The following is a 19,345-nucleotide window of genomic DNA, read 5'->3' as shown; positions in this document are numbered from 1 at the left end:
CTTTTGACTTTTACATTGAGAGATCATCTAGAACCTCACAACCACTTTACATCACTGCTTATCCAAGTCCACGCATATTTCGATCTTACTTTCTAATCAAATTCAATGTAACGGTGGCTCTATCACCTAGGAGATGGAGTTCCCTAACGTTGTTTCATCATACTTTCTGTCGATTATGTGGTAACTTAATCAATGAGCCTGTTTTCCATCTGCTTATTGAATGTGAAGCTCTAATATTACTTCGTATGAAGTTTTTCAAAGCATACAATAATGATATCACGATGAATGAAATCTTTTCACTATGGTCTGTTTTTATACAAGGAAATTATATTAATTTACTATATCACATTTTAAGGTTTTATATCTATGTTGTTGAAATTATCAATTGTCTTCGATATTTTTTGTGTACCTTCGATGATTTTATATGTACAGGATTATGGATATTTTAATATAATTGCTGTTTTATGTTTTATATGTCATGTGTTATACAAAGCCTTTGTTACTATATGTATATCTAATAATATAATATAATAATATCAGGCCTGTATACATTCAGTAATACAACCTCCATTTTCTCCCAGCACCCCATAGACCAATACATATCACCCCATTGGATCTGAGTGAACCCTTTTATGCGTGAAAGGTAGCGAGTTATGCAGCAAAACCATTACCCCTTGGATTGTTTAGAATATGTGGTGTAGAACCTGTTTCTGCTGTAGCCCGTGGCAAATCCCTCATAGCCCGCAGCCAAAGCATGCCTCTCCTGTAAGAATAACAATGTAACTTTGTGGCACTCCACATAGAGCATGAGTTTCCGCCGTTTAACCGGGTTTCAAGCCCCTGCACATTGCAGCTCATACATGGAAGTTCACCCACCCTCCGTCAGTAATGTAAATGTTCTCACCAAGCCATAACCCGCCCTCCCCGGAGGGCTATATTGCAAGTCGTGTCCCCTGCATGGCTTGCTGTGCAATAGAGTAGCTTTGCCGTCACCAAATGACATTTGTATCCCCAATACAGATCCCCCACCCACCACCCTCATCTCTCCCCCAATCGGGAAGATAGTGCCCCCAACATAACCGCCCAACCAAACTTTGCAACATTGTATAGAGGGGTTGGCGTGTGGTTAACGACCCGGACCCTTCAACAGTTATTGAAAAACACGATAGTGATCAAAAATGTTTCTTCTGTAACCTGTAGTAATAAAGAGTAAAGGGGTATATCAAACCCGCCATTCTTAGAGTGTGGCCATATATGTCGAGCAGGGGCTCCCCAGAGCCAGTGCCACTCAGTTTGTAGAACTCAGAGGTGATAGTGGCTAGAAGAAAATATATCCAAAACAGAGGACAGCTGAAACGGTTCATGTTGCTGCAGAGCACTCATCCAAGAATGTTGTGGCCTCCTCAGGGATCGTGAATAAGTACATTTTGCCACTATATTCTATACCGAGCTTAGTAGGGTATACCATAGTGTACTTCATGCCCAAGTATCTGTGCCTTTTCTTTACTCCTAAAAAGGATTTCCTCTCCTGCTGAACTGTCACAGATCAGTCTGGATAGATATACAGTCTCTTGGAGCCTAAGAGCAACTTCCTTTCTAACGGGCAGCTCGCAGGATCGCATTCCTGTCACAATAGTTTAGTAGGCGAGCGATAATCGGGCGAGGCAGAACTGCAGGATTAGGCTTTGGCGCTAGTGATCGGTGGGCACGCTCAATCACAAACGGTAGCAACAGTTTAGATCTGTCCAGGAGGGAGAGAATGGTACGCTCCACAAACACCTCCATCGTGCCTTCAAGATTATTCTCAATGACTCCAATTATCCTAATATTGTTGCGCCTTGACCTGCATTCCAGCTTGTCATTCTTCTTGGTGACAGCTTGGACTTGCTCACTCAGGGTAGCCACTTCGGTCTTCAGCTGCGAAACATCATCCTCAACCAGACCCACTCTGTTCACTGTCTCAGTAAGCCACAAATCAGTCTTTTCCAGCTTTGCTTTGATAGATCCGATCGTGCCAGTAATCTTGCCCAGTTTACTTAGAATGGATGAAAACCCTCTTGCACATAGGCCATCATTCGTTGTAGTTCAGTAGGCTCACTGGACTCCGCTGCATCACTTGCGGGCCCAGCGTCACAAGAGGCAGACGAAGCTTCAAGGTAGCTTTGCCGAACATGTTAATGGAGCTCTCTTTTCTCCCAGCCCCTTGGGTCATTTCAGCCCCCAATGCAGTCTGGCAACCTCTGCAATGAAATGGCACAGCTCCCCACTCTCAGCAATTCAGTGGACAACAACCATGGAGGCGTACAATGATAAGGCTATTGTCAATGACCAACAGGGAGGGGTAGGATCCCAGCAGTATTGCAGGCGGTCACCTCACTCCTGTAAACAACACCTCAGCTTCAGGTATCTCACTGTGCCACGGACCGGATCCGCCACTCCACCGTGGCAATCCCAAGGCAAATGGGAATCGGGCAAATGCAGCACACCTCAGGAGTAACTTGGATGCCAGCATGGAATGCCCACACCTTCACAGGGCTCATCCACCAAAATGTAAATTGTCAGGGTAAGCTCAAGGGAAGCCAGCAAGGTGGGAGGCACACAATGCCGTTGCACTTGCAGGGATAAGGCAAACACAATTTCAGATGTACCTGTGAGCCAATAGTGCAGAGTTCAGCAAGTGACCCATAATCCCTTCAGCCACGCAAGAATATACATTTCAGTAACTACAGAGGGTGACCTGCTCCAAATGCATACCGTATGTCCTATATGTCTAGTAAAAGAGTTGTTCTGGGTTACTGAGATCCAGAAACTTGAAATTAGGAGCTGGACAGTGGTTCCTTAGTATCCAATGAGTATCAATTTCCACACACGTTAGGTGTTTGCAACATTTGTTGATTTATTTTTCCTTCAGTAATTCACACATTGGCTGTCACTCTTGTGACCAATATATTCTTTGCTAAAACTTCATATGTGGTACAGAGTATGTGATATACTTTTATTCCATTAGTGCCGACACGTGTTTCAACCTTTGAGGTCTTTCTCAAGGCTGCATTTTAGTGACATGAGTGACAGTGTGCATGGTGAATGGTGATAGAGGAACATTCGTAATTATTACATTAAAGCCCATAATTGGTTGTCAGTATTTGACGGCGAGACCATAGTTGACAAGTTCATAAACAATGTTAATAGTCCTGTGACATTTGTCAGGTGTGACATATTCACATATTAGCAATGCATTTGTGTGTATGTTAATTGGTCACATGGGTTAAATTGCCATTGCATTTTACCATTGTCAGTCAGTTATAGTCATATTATACAATTATTATTGTTCTCCTGCAAGGGATCTTGCATGGATTCACATGCTTATGAATATTCCCTGTCGTTAGGCTGGGAATCCTGGGTAAAGAAAAAATCAGTTTCGTTTCTGAACTGTCTTTCTACTAGCAACCAATCACTGGTCTCTGGGTCATACTGCCAGAGCCAATGACTGCCCTCTAACTAACCCCTCCTCTGGCAGCTATCTTCAGATTTTTACCGCGCGTTCAAGTGTTGGGAGTCCTCGTGCTGTAGCTCTTGAGCATTTACTGCATATTGCGCTTTTTCAAAGAGTTTACTCTTATTTTTTCAGTTAATTTGAGCCTCAAGCTCCACCGATTCTTCTTCCGTTCAACGGGGACCCGTTTCAGAAATTTCTACGCCCCTCAAGGGTGGATTTTCATTGAATTCCACTTCTTGGGGGATTCCGGAAGACCTTTGAAGCCTACCCCGAGTTGGACATGGCCCAGGACAAAGGAGATTCGACGCCTACTGGATCCAAACTGTACAGAAACTGCCCAGGATGTCGACTGCAGAATGTCTTTAAGGAGGATGAGCACTCCCGGTGCCTCTACTGCCTACATGCCGACAAGTCGCACCTGGAGGAGGACTGTGCGTTCTGCAAGAACATGTCCGTCCGGACCATGAAGGACCGTCGTAAATGATGGGCTGGAGACGAAGAGCCCAGCAGCAGGTGAGAAAAAGAAGTCCGAGCGGTCTTCTAAGAACTTCGAGGGCGCTCCGGCAATGGGGGCCCAACAAAAGGCAAAGCACTGCAAGTCCGCAGGCACCGGGAGCGCCATTGGTGCGGTCTCCTCGGCTGCCAGGCAGGGACCGATGTCACCGACGCTGTCAACCACGAGCCAACACTCCGGCTCGGTGAAAAGTAAGTCGGATAACCCGGGTAAGCTTCGGGAGAAGCCCTGGTCGATCCCAACAGAGAAAGCCAAGGGGGGGTGCGAGGCAGTGACCCCCCCCCCCAATGTGTAGGCCTCAGACTCGCCCAAGGTCGTGAAGGCCCTGATTCACCCAACTAAGGCCTCGACTGAAGGAGTCGTGGCGGCCCTGGCGGAGGATACCCCAGTGGAGACAACCTCCAGGCCTACAGTTTCCCTGCCACCCCGGAGGGAATCATCTTTCCAGCCTATCGAGAAGACCCCTGTGAAACCCCGGGACAAGAAAGAGGGGGGGCACGGTAGCCCTAACGGACTCAGATACCTCCTCCAAGGATGAGCTGTCTGGAGTGAAAGCTATCCTGGACAAGAAGTTCGAGGAGGTCAGGACCTACGGGAAGGATCCAGACGAGGCGGACGTAGAGAGTGATGGTGGAGCCGATGAGCCGCGGGCCGTGGAGGAAACGGAGGACCCCACACCGATCCCGTCGCAACCGATGCCTGTGCCACAGGACAATTCAGGACATCGCCGATACTGGATTTCGTCAGCTGGGCAACAGCGTTTGCCGACGCGGTTCGCTCGGGGCCACCGACTTCCGTCAGAATGTGCAGACCAGGGTACTGGACATGCCCTTTGACGGAAACAACCTGTTCGGAAAACCGGTGGACGAGTCACTGCAGGCCATCAAAGCGGACACCAAGACGGCCCGGCCATTGTGCACGCTCCATCAGCGACGGCCGTCCTTTTGGACCTCCGGAGGCAAATCTCAAGGTACCTCCAAAGGATTTGGCGGCAGTTCATTGTTATACCACCAAGCTGCCCGTTCCTCGTCGCAGGAAGCTTACAGAGGCCGCAGCGAGGCCGGTGGATACCGTTGTTGTCGCCAAGGAGCCCAGGGTGGCAAGGCCTCAGCGAAACAGGGCTGAACTGGCCGTGACGTCGGGCCCCCACCTGAGCACCCCAGTGGGAGGCCGGCTGGCGAACTTCGTTGGCGTGTGGGAGTCCATCTCCACCGACCGTTGGGTGCTGGATGCCCTGGCTCACAGGCACACTCTGGAGTTCCAAAGGAAGTGCCCCCATTCCCACCCGTGGCCAGGAAAGAAAACCACATTCCACAGCTGCTTTTGGCGGTACAAGCCATGCTGAGAAAGGGCGCGATTTAAATTATCCCTCCGGGGCTCCGAAGTGTACTTGCGGTACTTCCTTGTACGAAAGAAGACAGGCGGCCCATCCTGGACCTTCGACGCCTCAACAAATACATCAAAGCCCAGAAGTTCCGGATGGTTACCCTTCAGCACGTGCTGGGACAGCTGGCGGAAGGCGACTTCCTATCGTCACTGGACTTGGAGGATGCTTACTTCCACATCCCCATACACAAAGGACATCAAAAGTTCCTACATTTCATGGTCCAAGGCCCTGCCCTTCGGGTTGAAGTCGGCTCCAAGGGTCTTTACCAAATGCCTGGCACCGGTGGCGGCTCAGCTGCGCCTGCAGGGTATCCACGTATACCCCTACCTGGACGATTGGCTCATCCGAGCAAAGTCAAGAGAACACGCCGTCGACCGCACAGCGAAGACCGTCTGCCTACTCACGGAACTGGGATTCTCGATCAACTCTGCAAAGTCCCACTTGGTGCCGTCGCAGGACGCCCTGTTCCTGGGAGCCAGACTCGACAAAGAGGCGCGGTTGGTTTCACCATCGGAGAATAGGAGGAGGGCCATCCTAGGTAAGGTACAACGGCTGTTGACCATAGAAGTAGCCAGGGTGAGGTCCCTGCTCGGCATGATGTCATTGTGCATCTACCTCGTGTGTCTGTGCAGGTTGCGGATGCGGCCAGTGCAGGAGTTCCTCGACGCCCGTTGGATGCAAGTGGCGGGAAGCTTCGAAGACAAGATCTCCCTCAACGAGACCTTCCGTCAAGCGATCCAGTGGTGGGGCACCCAAGCCCATCTCGCGGCGGGCATGGACTTCCAGACCCCAACGCACCAGGAAACGGTGACGACGGACCCCTCCCTGGAGGGATGGGGAGCACACACCAGAGATCTCCATGCAAGAGGCCTTTGGCTCCCGGAGGAGAGGTCCCTGCACATCAACGTCCTGGAGCTCTGGGCCGTGTTCTGGGCCCTCAGGTCTTTCTTTCCGTCCCTCAAAGGCAAAGTGGTACGGATCTTCACCGACAACACCACCATGATGTTCTACATCCGGAAACAGGAAGGCACCAGATCCCCAGCCCTATCCAAGGAAGCGCAGGATCTGTGGCACTAGGCCGTCGCCCAGGGGATGTTCCTGGTACCTTTCCATCTGGCAGGAGTGAAAAACACTGTTGCCGACTCACTCAGCAGGGAGCTGCGCTCTTGCCACGAGTGGGAACTTCGACAGGATCAAATGGATCTCCTATTCCGACGGTGGGGCAATCCCCAGATCGATCTGTTCGCGACAGCGACGAACACCAAGTGCCGGAGGTTCACCTGCAGGTTTTCCCAGCTGGGGAGCATGGGCGATGCGTTCTCCTTCGCCTGGGACGGCATGTTCCTGTATGCGTTCCCACTGTTGCCATTGCTTCTGCGACTCATCAGTCAACTCAGACGGTCCCGGTGCAGGATAATCCTCATCGCACCGGCATGGCCAAGGCAGATATGGTTCCCGGACCTTCTGGTCATGTCAGCCTCCCCCCCAGTCAAACTGCCGACAGATAAGGATCTTCTCGCCAGGGAAGGAGGCGCCATCCTACATCACGACCCATGGACCGCTGAACCTGCATGCCTGTTTCCTGCAGCACTAGAGTTCGGAGGCTACGATCTCCCGGCGGACTGCAAAGAAGTTCTTGCAGAGGCCAGGGCATCCTCGACTCTTAAGTGCTATGGACATAAGTGGAAGAGGTTCTCTGTCATGCACAGAAGATCAACCCTTTACGGATCACTGACCCTCAAGTGCTGCCGTACTTGCTGTCGCTGGCCAAGGCGGGGCTGGCACATGCCTCCATTCTAATCCATCTGGCGGCTATCTCCTGCTACACCAGAACACCGAGCCGGTCATCTCTGTGGTCGCATCGTCTGGTTAAATAGTTCATGAAAGGACTGTTCCGCTCGTTGACGCCGGTGAAGGCTCCGGCGCCAGCGTGGGAGCTCAGTGTGGTGCTGACCCGACTCATGGGGTCTGCCATTCGAGCCCCTGCATTCGGCACCGCTTAAGTTCCTATTGTGGAAGACAGCTTTTCTTTTGGCCATCACCTCCGCATGACAAGTGGGAGAGTTCCAGGCCCTCTCCTGTAAGCCTCCATATCTGACATTCCACGAGACGAGGGTAGTGCTGAGGATGCACACCTCTTTCATGCCCAAGGTGCCGTCGGACTTCCATCTCAACAAGCCCTTGGTGTTACCTGTTTTCTTCCCGTCCCTTTCGTCTCCGGCTGAGAGGACTTTGCACTCGCTGGATTTGGCTAGAGCGCTGAAGTTCTTTGTGGACCGCACAAAGAGTTTTCAGAAGACATCACAGCCGTTTGTGAACTTTGGCCCTGTGAACCAAGGGAAGGCCCTCTTGAAGGCTTCCATTTCCAGATGGCTCTCTGGCTGCATCATGCACTGTCACCGGTTGGCAAACCGTCCGTTGCCCGGCCGTCCGAGAGCCCATTCAACCAGAGCGATCGATGCTGCTACAGCGTTCCTGTCTCGGGTACCCCGGCTGGACATCTGCAGGGCTGCCACGTGGAGGTCGATGCACACCTTCACGAGATTCTACTGCATCGACCGTGATTCCAGGGAGGGGTCCAGAGTCGGCCAGACAGTGCTGCTGCAACCTGTTTGCTTGAAGGTGAGCCTGGTGAGGAGGTAAGAGATGCTTAATGTTGAGTTGTTGAAATGCTTAATGTTGAGCCTTGCCACCTCCCGTGGTTGTGCATGTGTGTACTGCCATGTATTCTTATGTTCATGGGCATTTGAATCCATACCAGACCCCATGCTGGAGAAGGAACAAGTTACCTGTAACTGTTGTTCTCCAGCATGGGCCTGACATGAATTCACATGCGAACCCTCCCGCCTAGCCCTCTGCGGCTCTTCTCTTGGTCCTACTGCCACTTTACGTGCTACCAAATCTGAAGATGGCTGCCAGAGGAGGGGCTTAGGTAGAGGGCAGTCATTGGCTGGGGGCAGTATGACCCAGAGACCAGTGATTGGTTGCTAGTAGAAAGACAGTTCAGAAACAAAACTGAAACTGATTTTTTCTTTACCAAGGATTCCCAGCCTGATGACAGGGAATATTCATGAGCATGTGAATCCATGCCAGACCCATGCTGGAGAACAACAGTTACAGGTAAGTAACTTTTTCCTTTCATTGCATTATTAGCCAAATACAACAGGGAAAAAATGTTTTGATTAGTTTGGGGAGGTAAAATGAGAGAGAAAAAGAGAGATAAATTGCTCTTGTTGCCTTGTTTGTTGGTCTAATTAAGATTTGCGTAAGCTTATGAGATTGGTTGAGTAAAGCTTACCAAATGTAGGGTTGGAAAGAGATAATTATTAGCATTAGGACCAAGATAGGAGAATTCATTACTACCTCAATCCCTTTCCACATAGGTGTCACCCTCTACCAGTGCTGAACATAAGAATTTCAATTCCAACCATCCGGAAACACGCTAACCCTACATTTGGTAAGCTTTACTCAACCAACCTCATAAGCTTACGCAAATCTTAATTAGACCAACAAACAAGGCAACTAAAGAGCAATTTCTCTTTTTTTTTCTCTCTCATTTTACCTCCCCAAACTAATCAAAACATTTTTTCCCTGTTGTATTTTGCTAATAATGCAATGAAACCATAACAATTGTATAATATGGCTATAACTGACTGACAATGGTAAAATGCAATGGCAATTTAACCCTTGTGACCAATTAACATACACACACATGCATTGCTAATATGTGACTATGTCACACCTGGCAAATGTCACAGGACTATTAACATTGTTTATGAACTTGTCAACTATGGTCTCGCCATTAAATACTGACAACCAATTATGGGCTTTAATGTAATAGTTATGAATGTTCCTCTATCACCACTCACCATGCACACTGTCACTCATGTCATTAATATGCAGCCTTGAGAAAGAACTCAAAGGTTGAAACATGTGTCGGCACTAATGGAATAAAAGTATATCACATACTCTGTACCACATATGAAGTTTTAGCAAAGAATATGTTGGTCACAAGAGTGACAACCAATGTGTGAATTACTGAAGAAAAAATAAATCAACAAATGTTGCAAACACCTAACATGTGTGGAAATTGATATTGATTGGATACTAAGGAACCACTGTCCAGCGCCTAATTTCAAGTTTTTGGATCTCAGTAACCCAGAACAACCCTTGCAAACATTGGGACCTTAGGAGCTTGGTCCCTCTGAGATTCACCTGACAGGCTGCAGGCAACTTAAAGAAGATAGCAACATGCACACTGGCGCAAGACCCACAGTTCTAACAAGCTCTCAAACCACTTTAACTGTCTAGTAAAAGAGTTTGCTAGTAGTGAAGGCACCCACCGCCTCACTCCACCAACCAGCCCTGTGGGCGTAAATGCTGGGAGTCTCTTCAGTGCTGCATTTATATATGGTGGGGAAGCGGGTCATGCACAGCGCAACGTGCGGCCAATGCTGCGCACAGATTCACTGGCTCTCGGACCTGCCAGTAGTCAGGCTACCCATAGCAACGGTCTCCTACAACGCCGCACAGCAGGGCATCCACTTGCAGAGTACATGAAACGGGGGGACCTAGCATGCCTCCCGCTGCCCCCGCTCTACGGTAATGGACTGCAGAGGGTGCCCAGATGTTGTCCCAGCCCAGCCAAGCACCCACCGCCTCACTCCACCAACCAACCAACGGGTGACGTTTACAGTATTGAGCGCGCCCCAGCCGTCATTCTTTGCTGCGGGCCAGGCTCCCGTTATCAGAGGCTCAGTGCAGGCTGGGGAGATGAAATTAAGACCGCAAGGACTGCAGATCCTGATCACTTCTAGTGTGTATCAGCACATAGCTTCGGAGCCATCTTGTGCCATCTGGTGGCTGAGAGAAAAGGTTTCTGGAGTTGACTGTGTCAAGATGAATTTCAAAGATTAGAAATATATATATCCTCATAAAGCAATATGGTATTGTGTATGTGAGTAATTGTGCTTTGTACCAGCCCATCCCCACCTAAGACAGAAGCCTGTCTCTTCTTCTACGTTACCCCCTGAGTGAGTTCTGGTCTAACTTGATGGACACCTTGTTCTCCCACTTAGGATAGATCTCTTCACAGCCCTCACGAGGGTGGTGGAAAATGTCCACAACAGGGGTTATAAAAGCCACCAAATTGCTAGAATCATATGAGTCACGTCCTCAAGTAAAATCTGGTTGGAACTTACTGGGAAAACTGGTCCAGACATCATAAATGGCAAGTTAAAAGTGGAGGGTAACTCATGAGCATAAGCAAAAGAGGACTTTCTTCCTTAGACTCCACTAACCACTGTTCTTAAATCTCTTTTATATGTAGATCTTGTCTTCGACTCACCTTATGCCTGAAGTGGGGGCACTAAATCTGGACTCTGTTCTTCAACCTCGGGAGAAAGACCCAGTGAACCAGGACCTGCGGCAGCGAAACACTGCTACAAGCAGGTAGGATGGGGCAGACCGACCTTCAGGGACACAGTGCCAGTATAAGGACTCAGAGGAACCAATGGCAGAGGGAGGGTGGGAACAAAGGTATTCAAATGAATTGATCAAGGGAAGATACATGTACAGTGTTACCTGACCACATTGTTAGTTTGGGAGTGTCCACATGCTATTAGAAAGACTGTCGGTAGTAAAACCAGATTTGCAACCAGAAACAACATATTTAGTGCCGGATTACAAAAGCACCAGACCAAATATCAGGTAAGTACTGCTAATTTACATCCTATACTGTCCAACTAATAATGGTTGGGCCCTGGAGCCTCACAAAGCAATATAATGTACTTTATTGTGTATGGGAGTAAGTGTACTTTGAACCAGCCCGTCGCCACCTAGGACAGAAGCCTATCTCCACTTCTATGTTAACCATTGAGTGGGTTTTGGTCTAACTTGGTGGACACCCTTTTCTGCCATTGAGAACAGATCTCTTCACACCCCTCAAAAGAGGATGGTGGTAAAACCTCCTTAACAGGGGCCTTAAAAGTGCCCAAATGGCTACAAACCTATAAGAGTCCCGTCCCCAGGACAATATTGACAGGGGGCAAACTGTCATGCATGCTCTTAATCAGGTCCTTTACAAATATCAGGAAGCCTTGTGCACGCACATTTTTGATAATTCCTCAAGAGAGGGTGTAGCCTTACATTAAAATGCATTGAATAATGTACTGCATCTATCGTTCATTTCAAGGGTCCTCTATCAAGTCTATTACCTCTTCATATAACCCAGATGCCTATCAGTGAGACAATCTTAACTGATTGAAGTCTAGCAACTACATTGTTGTGTTAGGGCAATTCCCCCATCCGTTTATTGTGACGGTGTGGAGCTCCAAGGGACTGGAGTTGGCCTGGCAGCTACCTAAAGGGCCCCACAGAGGGTGGATTGAGCGGGATTCCCTGGCCTGTTATCTTTACCCCCTCTTTAAAATAACATTACATCATACTTTGCACGCATGAGAAATCAGACAAGAAGCCTTCCATAAAGTCTAAATTTCCCAGATGCAAGCATTGCTGGGGGAACCAAAATGCAGAACCGATCTGTTGACTTAGACCGTTCACCCACCAACACGATCATGTGTCTGGAAAGGTGAATATGCAGAAAATAAGCTTCACGCTTACCTCGGGGCTAGATGGAAAAGCTGCATTCATTTGCTTCTGGTATGCAAATGACAGTGGAACGCTGCTGAACTGCGATGCTGTGCTTCCCTGAGTGAAAATGTCACCAATGACGTTGGACGCCTATAAAGGCACGCCCAATCAGAGTGCATGAGAACATTACGGAATAACCAATCTCAAGAGGGGTTACTGAGTGTCCCACAAATCCATGGGTATAAAAGGGGCAAGGAAAAGTCAGAAGGTGTCAGAGACTTGGAGGAAGGAGATTTGCTCTTCAAGTTCTCTCGATATAAAGGAGGCTTCTACTTGGAGGAAGACTGGGAATGTCTGGAGATTCCCCCCAAAGAGAGAGAAACTGTGCAGAGTGTGGGAGTAACACTTGGAACCGCTCAGGGTGAGATTGGACTCACCCCAACAAACTACAGGCTCCTTGGAGGGAATAGCAAAGGGCTTTCTACCGCAACCACTAAGGATAGAAAGAGAGAGCGAAGCAAAACCTGTGGCGAGTGGGTGAAATGGGCTGCCTGACAAAGACTCTCAGGTAAAGTTTTGGTTGTGGGGGCCAATACCCCAAGATGTAGTATGGGGGAACTGTACTCCTTTGGAATTGAGCAAATGAAAACCTGAAGCAATTAGAAACCTGGTACTGGGCATGCCTACCTGAGCATTTACAACAGACAAACAATATATGACCCTTTGTTCTGGATTAGAGCCGGGCCTTTTAAATTAGGTTTGGGACCTTTGTGTTGGCCAAGGGATTCTGGACAAACGTGTGCCAGACCTGTATGCCAACTGTGGTAAGTCAGACATAGGAAACAGACCGAAGTTCATTGTTGAACAAGTTACTTTATCCACCAAATTAAAGAAAACCTACTCTAGGCCCTATTCTTACAATAAATGTCCTAATCTAGAAAACAATAAATGGGTGCTTGTCAGGAAATCATACAAAGTTAAACTCTGACCTCTGTCAAAAGCTATGCTAACGTATCTCTGCCCTACCACTAAGAAAGAAAGAAAGAAAGAAAGAAACAAACAAACAATCAATGACTAACAGCCTCATGAGTTCAGCGGAATTACTGTTACCACCATTGTGTCTAGCGGAATCCACTCTGTATTACAAGTTGGCATGAGCGCGTACACACCATTGCCGATAACGGTAATTCCGTCCAGCGGAATTAGCCCCGGCACTAATTCTGCCAGTTGTTGGCAGTAATTCCACCAGCACTAATTCCACTGAGGCTAATTCTGCCAGCGGAATTAGCACCGACTGCTTATTCAGCGGTATGGTTAAAGTGGCAGTAATTCCGTTATTGCCACTTTTACCATACAATGCCCAACTCATAATGATGCCCTAAATCACGGCTTAGTCTAAGGGTTACTCCCTCTTGGATAATTAGTGGTAAGTGGTTTTTTGACTCCCAGCCACTGTTCTAAGAGTCTATTTGAGCTCCTAGTCATTTCGACAGGGGACATAGTGCATCTCGACTCGGCCGTCCATCTATCTTGACTTGGTGTGGTGCTCGTCGATTCCAGCCGTGACGTCGGTCACAATACAAATACCACGTCACTACGCCCCCGCATCTCAGTTCCTTTTTTCTGTGCGCTCAGCACAATGCTCTAGGAATAGTGAGAGAAATATTTCACTGCAAATGTTCACTAGTTTTCGAATCAAAATTCGACGCACTTGTCAGCATGTCCACTCCCAAGACGTTGGGTTTCAAGAGGTGCAAGGATTGCAATTCTAAAATGTCCATAATGGACCCACACGACATATGCGTGTAGTGCCTCAGGACTGAGCATGTCACAGAGGAGTGCGGATCTTGCCAAAAGATGAATCCGAAGTCATTGCGGAAGCGGGCGGACAAGCTCATGGTGGGGTGTCCACTTTCAAAGTCACCGGCCCGATCGACCGCCAGATCGTCAGAGCAGGAGACATAGGACCCCACCCCAGAGAAGGAAGACGCGCCAAAAGAAGGCAAAAAAGGTGTCACACTCGAGAAGCCACTCGTTGTCTTCCTCGTCTCATAAGAAGTGGTGTCATCGACGCAGACATGATTCTGCCTCCTCAGAGGACTATGTTAAGTCCCGCTCGGGTACATCAAGGGCCTCGTAGGAAGCCTTCAAGGAGCAAATAGTCCAGATGATGAAGTTGGCCACTTTGGTTACGGTTCGAACCTCGATGCAGCAGGCCAAGGCGGTCCCAGTTATGCCTGGTGTTTCCAGCGTCACGGCGACCGAGTCAGTTACAACACCTCTGGGCTCAACTCCACCCATCGCTAAGTCGATGATTCCACCAAAGCCGCAGTCGACGCCAATACTCTCGTTGGTGTTGGCAGCAGCAGTTGAAAGGTTGTTTGTCCCAGAGTCAAGGTCCTTGTTTTTGGAAACGATGCAGTCCATTTTCGACAATGATGGCGGTTAGGAGCCTCTCAACTGGGATACGGGATCGGGAGATTCAGGCAGCTGTGATTATTTTGGACTGCCAGGACAACCTCATCCCTCTAGCAGAAGGTCTGCAAGATGCCAGCGGCTTAGACACCTTGCCTGACCTTGAGACACAGCAGGCTAACCCTTATGGGCATGCAAATGCCCAATAGCGGAGCACGTTGGATAGTGTGGTGGATGCTCTGGGCCGGTGTGCCCGGCAAAGCCTCCGTCAGCCTAAGAGCGGAGTGATATCCTAGACAGATGCCCGCCAACGAAAAGAGCACTACCACTTAATGTGGCCATTGCGGACACTACTGCATCAGTGTGGCAGAGACCATGCTCCGTCCCTCCAGTGGATTCAGAGCTGACTAAGAAATATAAGCCTGGAAGGGGTATGGGGGGTTCACCCTATCTTTCGACCCATACTACGCCGGAGAGGTTAGTGGTTCAGGCAGCCACCATTTTTTTTAATTACATTTTTATTAAAGGTTTTCAGATTACAAAGGAGAAAACACCATCCAAAATACATTAGGTCATCCTGAACGACCATCCCACTTAAATTCCCAACTTATCCACCCAACTGCCCACCCTCAACCCCCTGATATAGACACAAAATAAACCTCCTGACCATAAGGAAAGAACAATCCTCCTTGTGTGCGGTACCACAAATGACATACCCCACCCGGACATCCTAACATCACATGTGATGTATCCCTTTAGTAACAGCTGCCCATCCGAAGGGAAGAGCTGTATACCACCCCTCCAATAACTACACCTCTTCAGACACCTCAACCCACCCCCGGCACTCTGAACCTCATAAGGGCATATATCTTCTACATAAACCACTCCACACCCCTTCCATGCCTACACTCTTCCCATGAAGGGCCACCATGAGCTTTTCCAGGACATACATACTCTTCACCTTACTGACCCATTTGCTCTTTCCTGGTAACAATAATCTCTTCCGTTGCATGACTAAGCATGCCTGAGCTGCTATCATAAAATGTACCAAGTGAGAAACACTCTGATATGAACCCTCTACCTCCTCCAACCCAAATAGCAGAAGTAGTGGTGTCCACTCCCGAAAAAGACTATATATTTCTTTAATCAATCCAAGCACCACAGCCCAGTATACCTGCACCTTATCACATCCCCACCAAATGTGCCAGAAAATGTGGCATCAATCTACATTGATACCAACAGAATAGACTCGCCCCATACACATTTTAGAAAGACGCACAGGGTCGTACTACCACAAATGTAATAATCTGATACTGTGACGCTTGTATTGGCAGGCTATCAATGACTTTAATGCTCTACTGCATGTAGTATGGCATAACATCCCATCTATTTCAAAGCTCAAATCCCTTTCCCACCTCTCTCAAAGGTTCTCAGTGGTCCCCTTACTAGCTCCCACCAAAGTAGCATACAGCAGCAAAATCAGCCCCTTCATATCAGTTTGAGTATCAAGAACCTTTTCCGTCGGAGTGAGGTCCCGCTGTATCTGTGCCCTCCATGCCTCAGACATAATAACCCCCTTAAATTGCAAATATGAAAAAAAAATAGCTTCCCAATGCACAACGCCTCTTTCAACTCCATTATGGAAATAAGATTGCCACCCCTCCGCAACTGCCCAACCCGCATCAAACCAACTCTGAAACTTGTCCAGATTCAGAATGCGGTCTCTGACACCCGGTGCCCACAGTTAGCTGAAAGGTGAGGGCCAGGTGGTAACTCCATCCATCCCCCTCCCCTTAAACAATATACTCCAAATGACTCCAAACATGGGATATTCTCTGATCATACGCAGGAGCCGATCTCTTGGCACCCATACCCACTTCCCAGCTGATGATTATTATTGAGTCCCACCACTGCTTTTCAACTTGTTCATGCAAATGAAATACCACCACCCTAAGTTCCCCGCCGTATCATATAAACATAAGTCTGGAAGACTCCCTCCGCTTCTATCCTTGGGCAATATCAAAGTAGCACACAAATCTTAGAATCCTGCCCCTGACCTCCTGGAACATAGAATTAGGCACCCTTACGAGCTGCATCTGAAAATAATACAACAGTCTCGGAGAAAATAAATCTTGCGAGCATTAAGACGCTCCATCCACGCTATCGTCAATTTGTCCCATTTCACCATATCACTATATAACTTCTGTAACAACAGGGGGTAATTAGCCTCATACAACTCAGTCACCTCCCTCGTTATGAAAACGCCCAGATAGCGCAATGCGTCCTCCTGCACCTCCATTTCTAGGTCCTCAAATCCCTGTGTAAAGCGTTCCCCCTTCTGGTCAAAAGAAAATTAAATAGATGTTGACCTATTCATTTTAATACCTGAGAACTTCCTACATTCTGATATCAATTCCATTGCCACCAGAACCGATTCCAGCAGGTTCCGAAGATGTAACAAGATGTCGTCTGCGTATAACCCTAACTTAAATTCTAAATCTCCCCCCTATATCCCTACCACTTGAGGGTTATCCTGTTTCCTCTGGGCCAGTAGCTGAAGCGTTAGCACAAAAAGAAGTGGCAAGAGGGGCACCCCTGCCTTGAACCTCTAGCTAAACCAAATTTTCTCTTCCAGGGTCCCAATCTCCCTCTTCAGCCTGTTTTCCAATAACATACGTTCCCTCTTCCTCCACGCTCCCTCCCTGATCAACAGTTCCTGCCATGTCACTTTGGCCGCATCACAAGTCTACCTCCCTGGTATCATTGGTAAAAAGAAATTCCTTTATGGCCCCCTCCAATTCCTCTCTATATATCGGATCCTTAGTGAGCCAGCACCTATAAATCACTGCGCATGGGAAGAAAGATAAGGGGAGACATGGGCGGAAAGGGGTATGATGAGATGGGGGACCTTAAGATAGTGACCTGGAACGTCAGGGGACTCAATAGTTACTTGAAAAGGAACAAGGTCATGATGTATCTGAGGAGACAGAGAATAGATATTGCTTTATTACAGGAAACTCACTTGACAAAGGAAAAACAGGAAGAGGTTGGGAGGAAATGGAGAGGGACCACCATAGGAGAAACCTATTCGGTGTATGCCAGAGGGGTGATTATGTGGATAGCGCCACATGTCCCTTTTAAGCTGTTACAGTCTACCATAGAGCCTGATGGGAGTATGGTGCTCATAAGAGGACTAGTGGAAAATAGAGAACTGAGCATTATCAACACATATGCCCCAAACCAAGACGCCACCAGCTATTTCAAAGCTCTTTACAGCAAGATTAGCCCATATGTTGGGAGAGCGGTTATATGGGTAGGGGACTTTAACTACATGTTCGATCCCAAGCTTGATAGATCGGATGAGAAGCTGGAGAAGCCTACCTCGGTAGCTAGAGCCATGAAGACTCTAGTGAGTGATTTTCGACTGGTGGAAGTTTGGAGGATGCACCACCGACAGGATAGGCAATATTCTCACTACTCGGCCCCACAAAACCTGCACACGTGGCTAGACTACATATGTGCAGCGCCGGAGATGTGGAAGCAGAACTAGTGCAGTCCGAATATAAAGCTAAAGTTCTCTCTGACCACTCGCCACTGATTGTAGCATGGCAATACTCGCCGCCCAGAGCACAGATCCCGACATGGAGACTTAGGGGCGAGGCTTTGTAAGATACAGTATTCAGGGAAGATCTGAGGGGAGACATAGTGTAATACTTTGCACATAACACCGGGAGTGTAGAATCGGCGGGCACATTATGGGAGGCATTTAAGGTAGTGGTAAGGGGAGTAGCGATATCTAAATCCAAAGGTCTGCAGGGGGAAATAACACATGAGCTACACGAAGCAGAAAAGAAACTAGAGACAATTATACGCAGGGGCGGGTCTATCCCCTGAAGGGGCTGGGACCTTAAAGCAATTGCAACAAGATTGTGGGGAGTATTGAGAGAGATTATGCAACCTGAATTATAAAAAATATGTGGAAAGACAACATGCGGGGGGAGACAAGCCAGGCAGGCTGTTACCCTGGTTATATAAGAGTGAGACACCCAGACAAACAATTAGAGAAGTATGGGGAGTGAATTGACAAATACTAGACACTTAAGAAGGAGTGAACAAAGGCTTCTTAGAGTTTTACCAGCAACTGTATAGGGATGTCGAAGAAGGGGCAGAGGTTGATGTGAGGGAAACATTGGAGGACATTGGCCTTCCCAAATTGGGGACTGAAGAGAGAGAGAACTTAGAGGTTCCAATTACGTTGGAGGAACTAGAAGCAGTGATTAAGCTTTTGCCTACTAGTAAGGCTCCGGGGCGGATGGACTCCCTAGAGCGAGTTCTACAAAACGTACATGGCGAAGTGGCTCCCCCCACTACTAGCAATGTTCAATGAAGCGTTGGAGAGGATGATGCTGCAGGAATCTCTAAGAGAGACGATTATTATTCCACTTCTTAAGCCTAACAAACCATGCATGGACTGCGGGTCATATAGACCGCTATCCATGCTTAATCAAGATAGCAAGATACTCACGGCAGTGCTGGCGAATAGACGGAGACCGGTTATTAACAAACTTATACACCCCGACCAGACCGGTTATGTCCCGTGCAGAAGCATATCTGACAACCTTAGAAGGCTCCACCATGTCATAGAACATATGTAAAAGGACCCACAAGAGGTTGCAATAATTTCATTAGATGCAATGAAGGCCTTCGACTCAGTCAAATGGCCTTGGTTGATGGTGTCCCTGAAGGGATACAGGGTTGGGCCCACATACTTGAGGTGGGTACAACTGCTGTACAATACACCACTGGCTCGAGTTAAGACGGGAGTTACCATCTCAGACCAATGGCAATTTAGGGGCACTAGACAGGGATGCCCTTGGTCCCTGATGTTTATTTTTGCATTAGAACCCCTACGATATACTTGAGACAACAATATGGAGAAGTA

At 48.2% G+C, this 19,345-nt stretch overlaps 1 protein-coding gene across 1 annotated transcript in view; it reads left to right on the top strand.

Annotated features, from left to right (window-relative positions):
• Positions 1-19,345, top strand: part of ESYT1 (extended synaptotagmin 1) — a 1,383,482-nt gene that overhangs the window by 1,171,896 nt on the left and 192,241 nt on the right. Inside the window, exon 26 of the mRNA XM_069653762.1 lies at positions 10,727-10,848. Coding sequence (XP_069509863.1) covers positions 10,727-10,848 — 122 coding nt within the window. The remainder of the gene's footprint in view (positions 1-10,726; positions 10,849-19,345) is intronic.

The sequence above is a fragment of the Ambystoma mexicanum genome, chromosome 3q (genome assembly GCF_040938575.1).
Source record: "Ambystoma mexicanum isolate Mex_15411 chromosome 3q, UKY_AmexF1_1, whole genome shotgun sequence".
In the NCBI taxonomy this organism is placed as follows: domain Eukaryota; kingdom Metazoa; phylum Chordata; class Amphibia; order Caudata; family Ambystomatidae; genus Ambystoma; species Ambystoma mexicanum.
The sequence above is the reverse complement of the archived record's forward strand: the minus strand, read 5'-3'. Positions and strand labels throughout refer to the sequence as shown.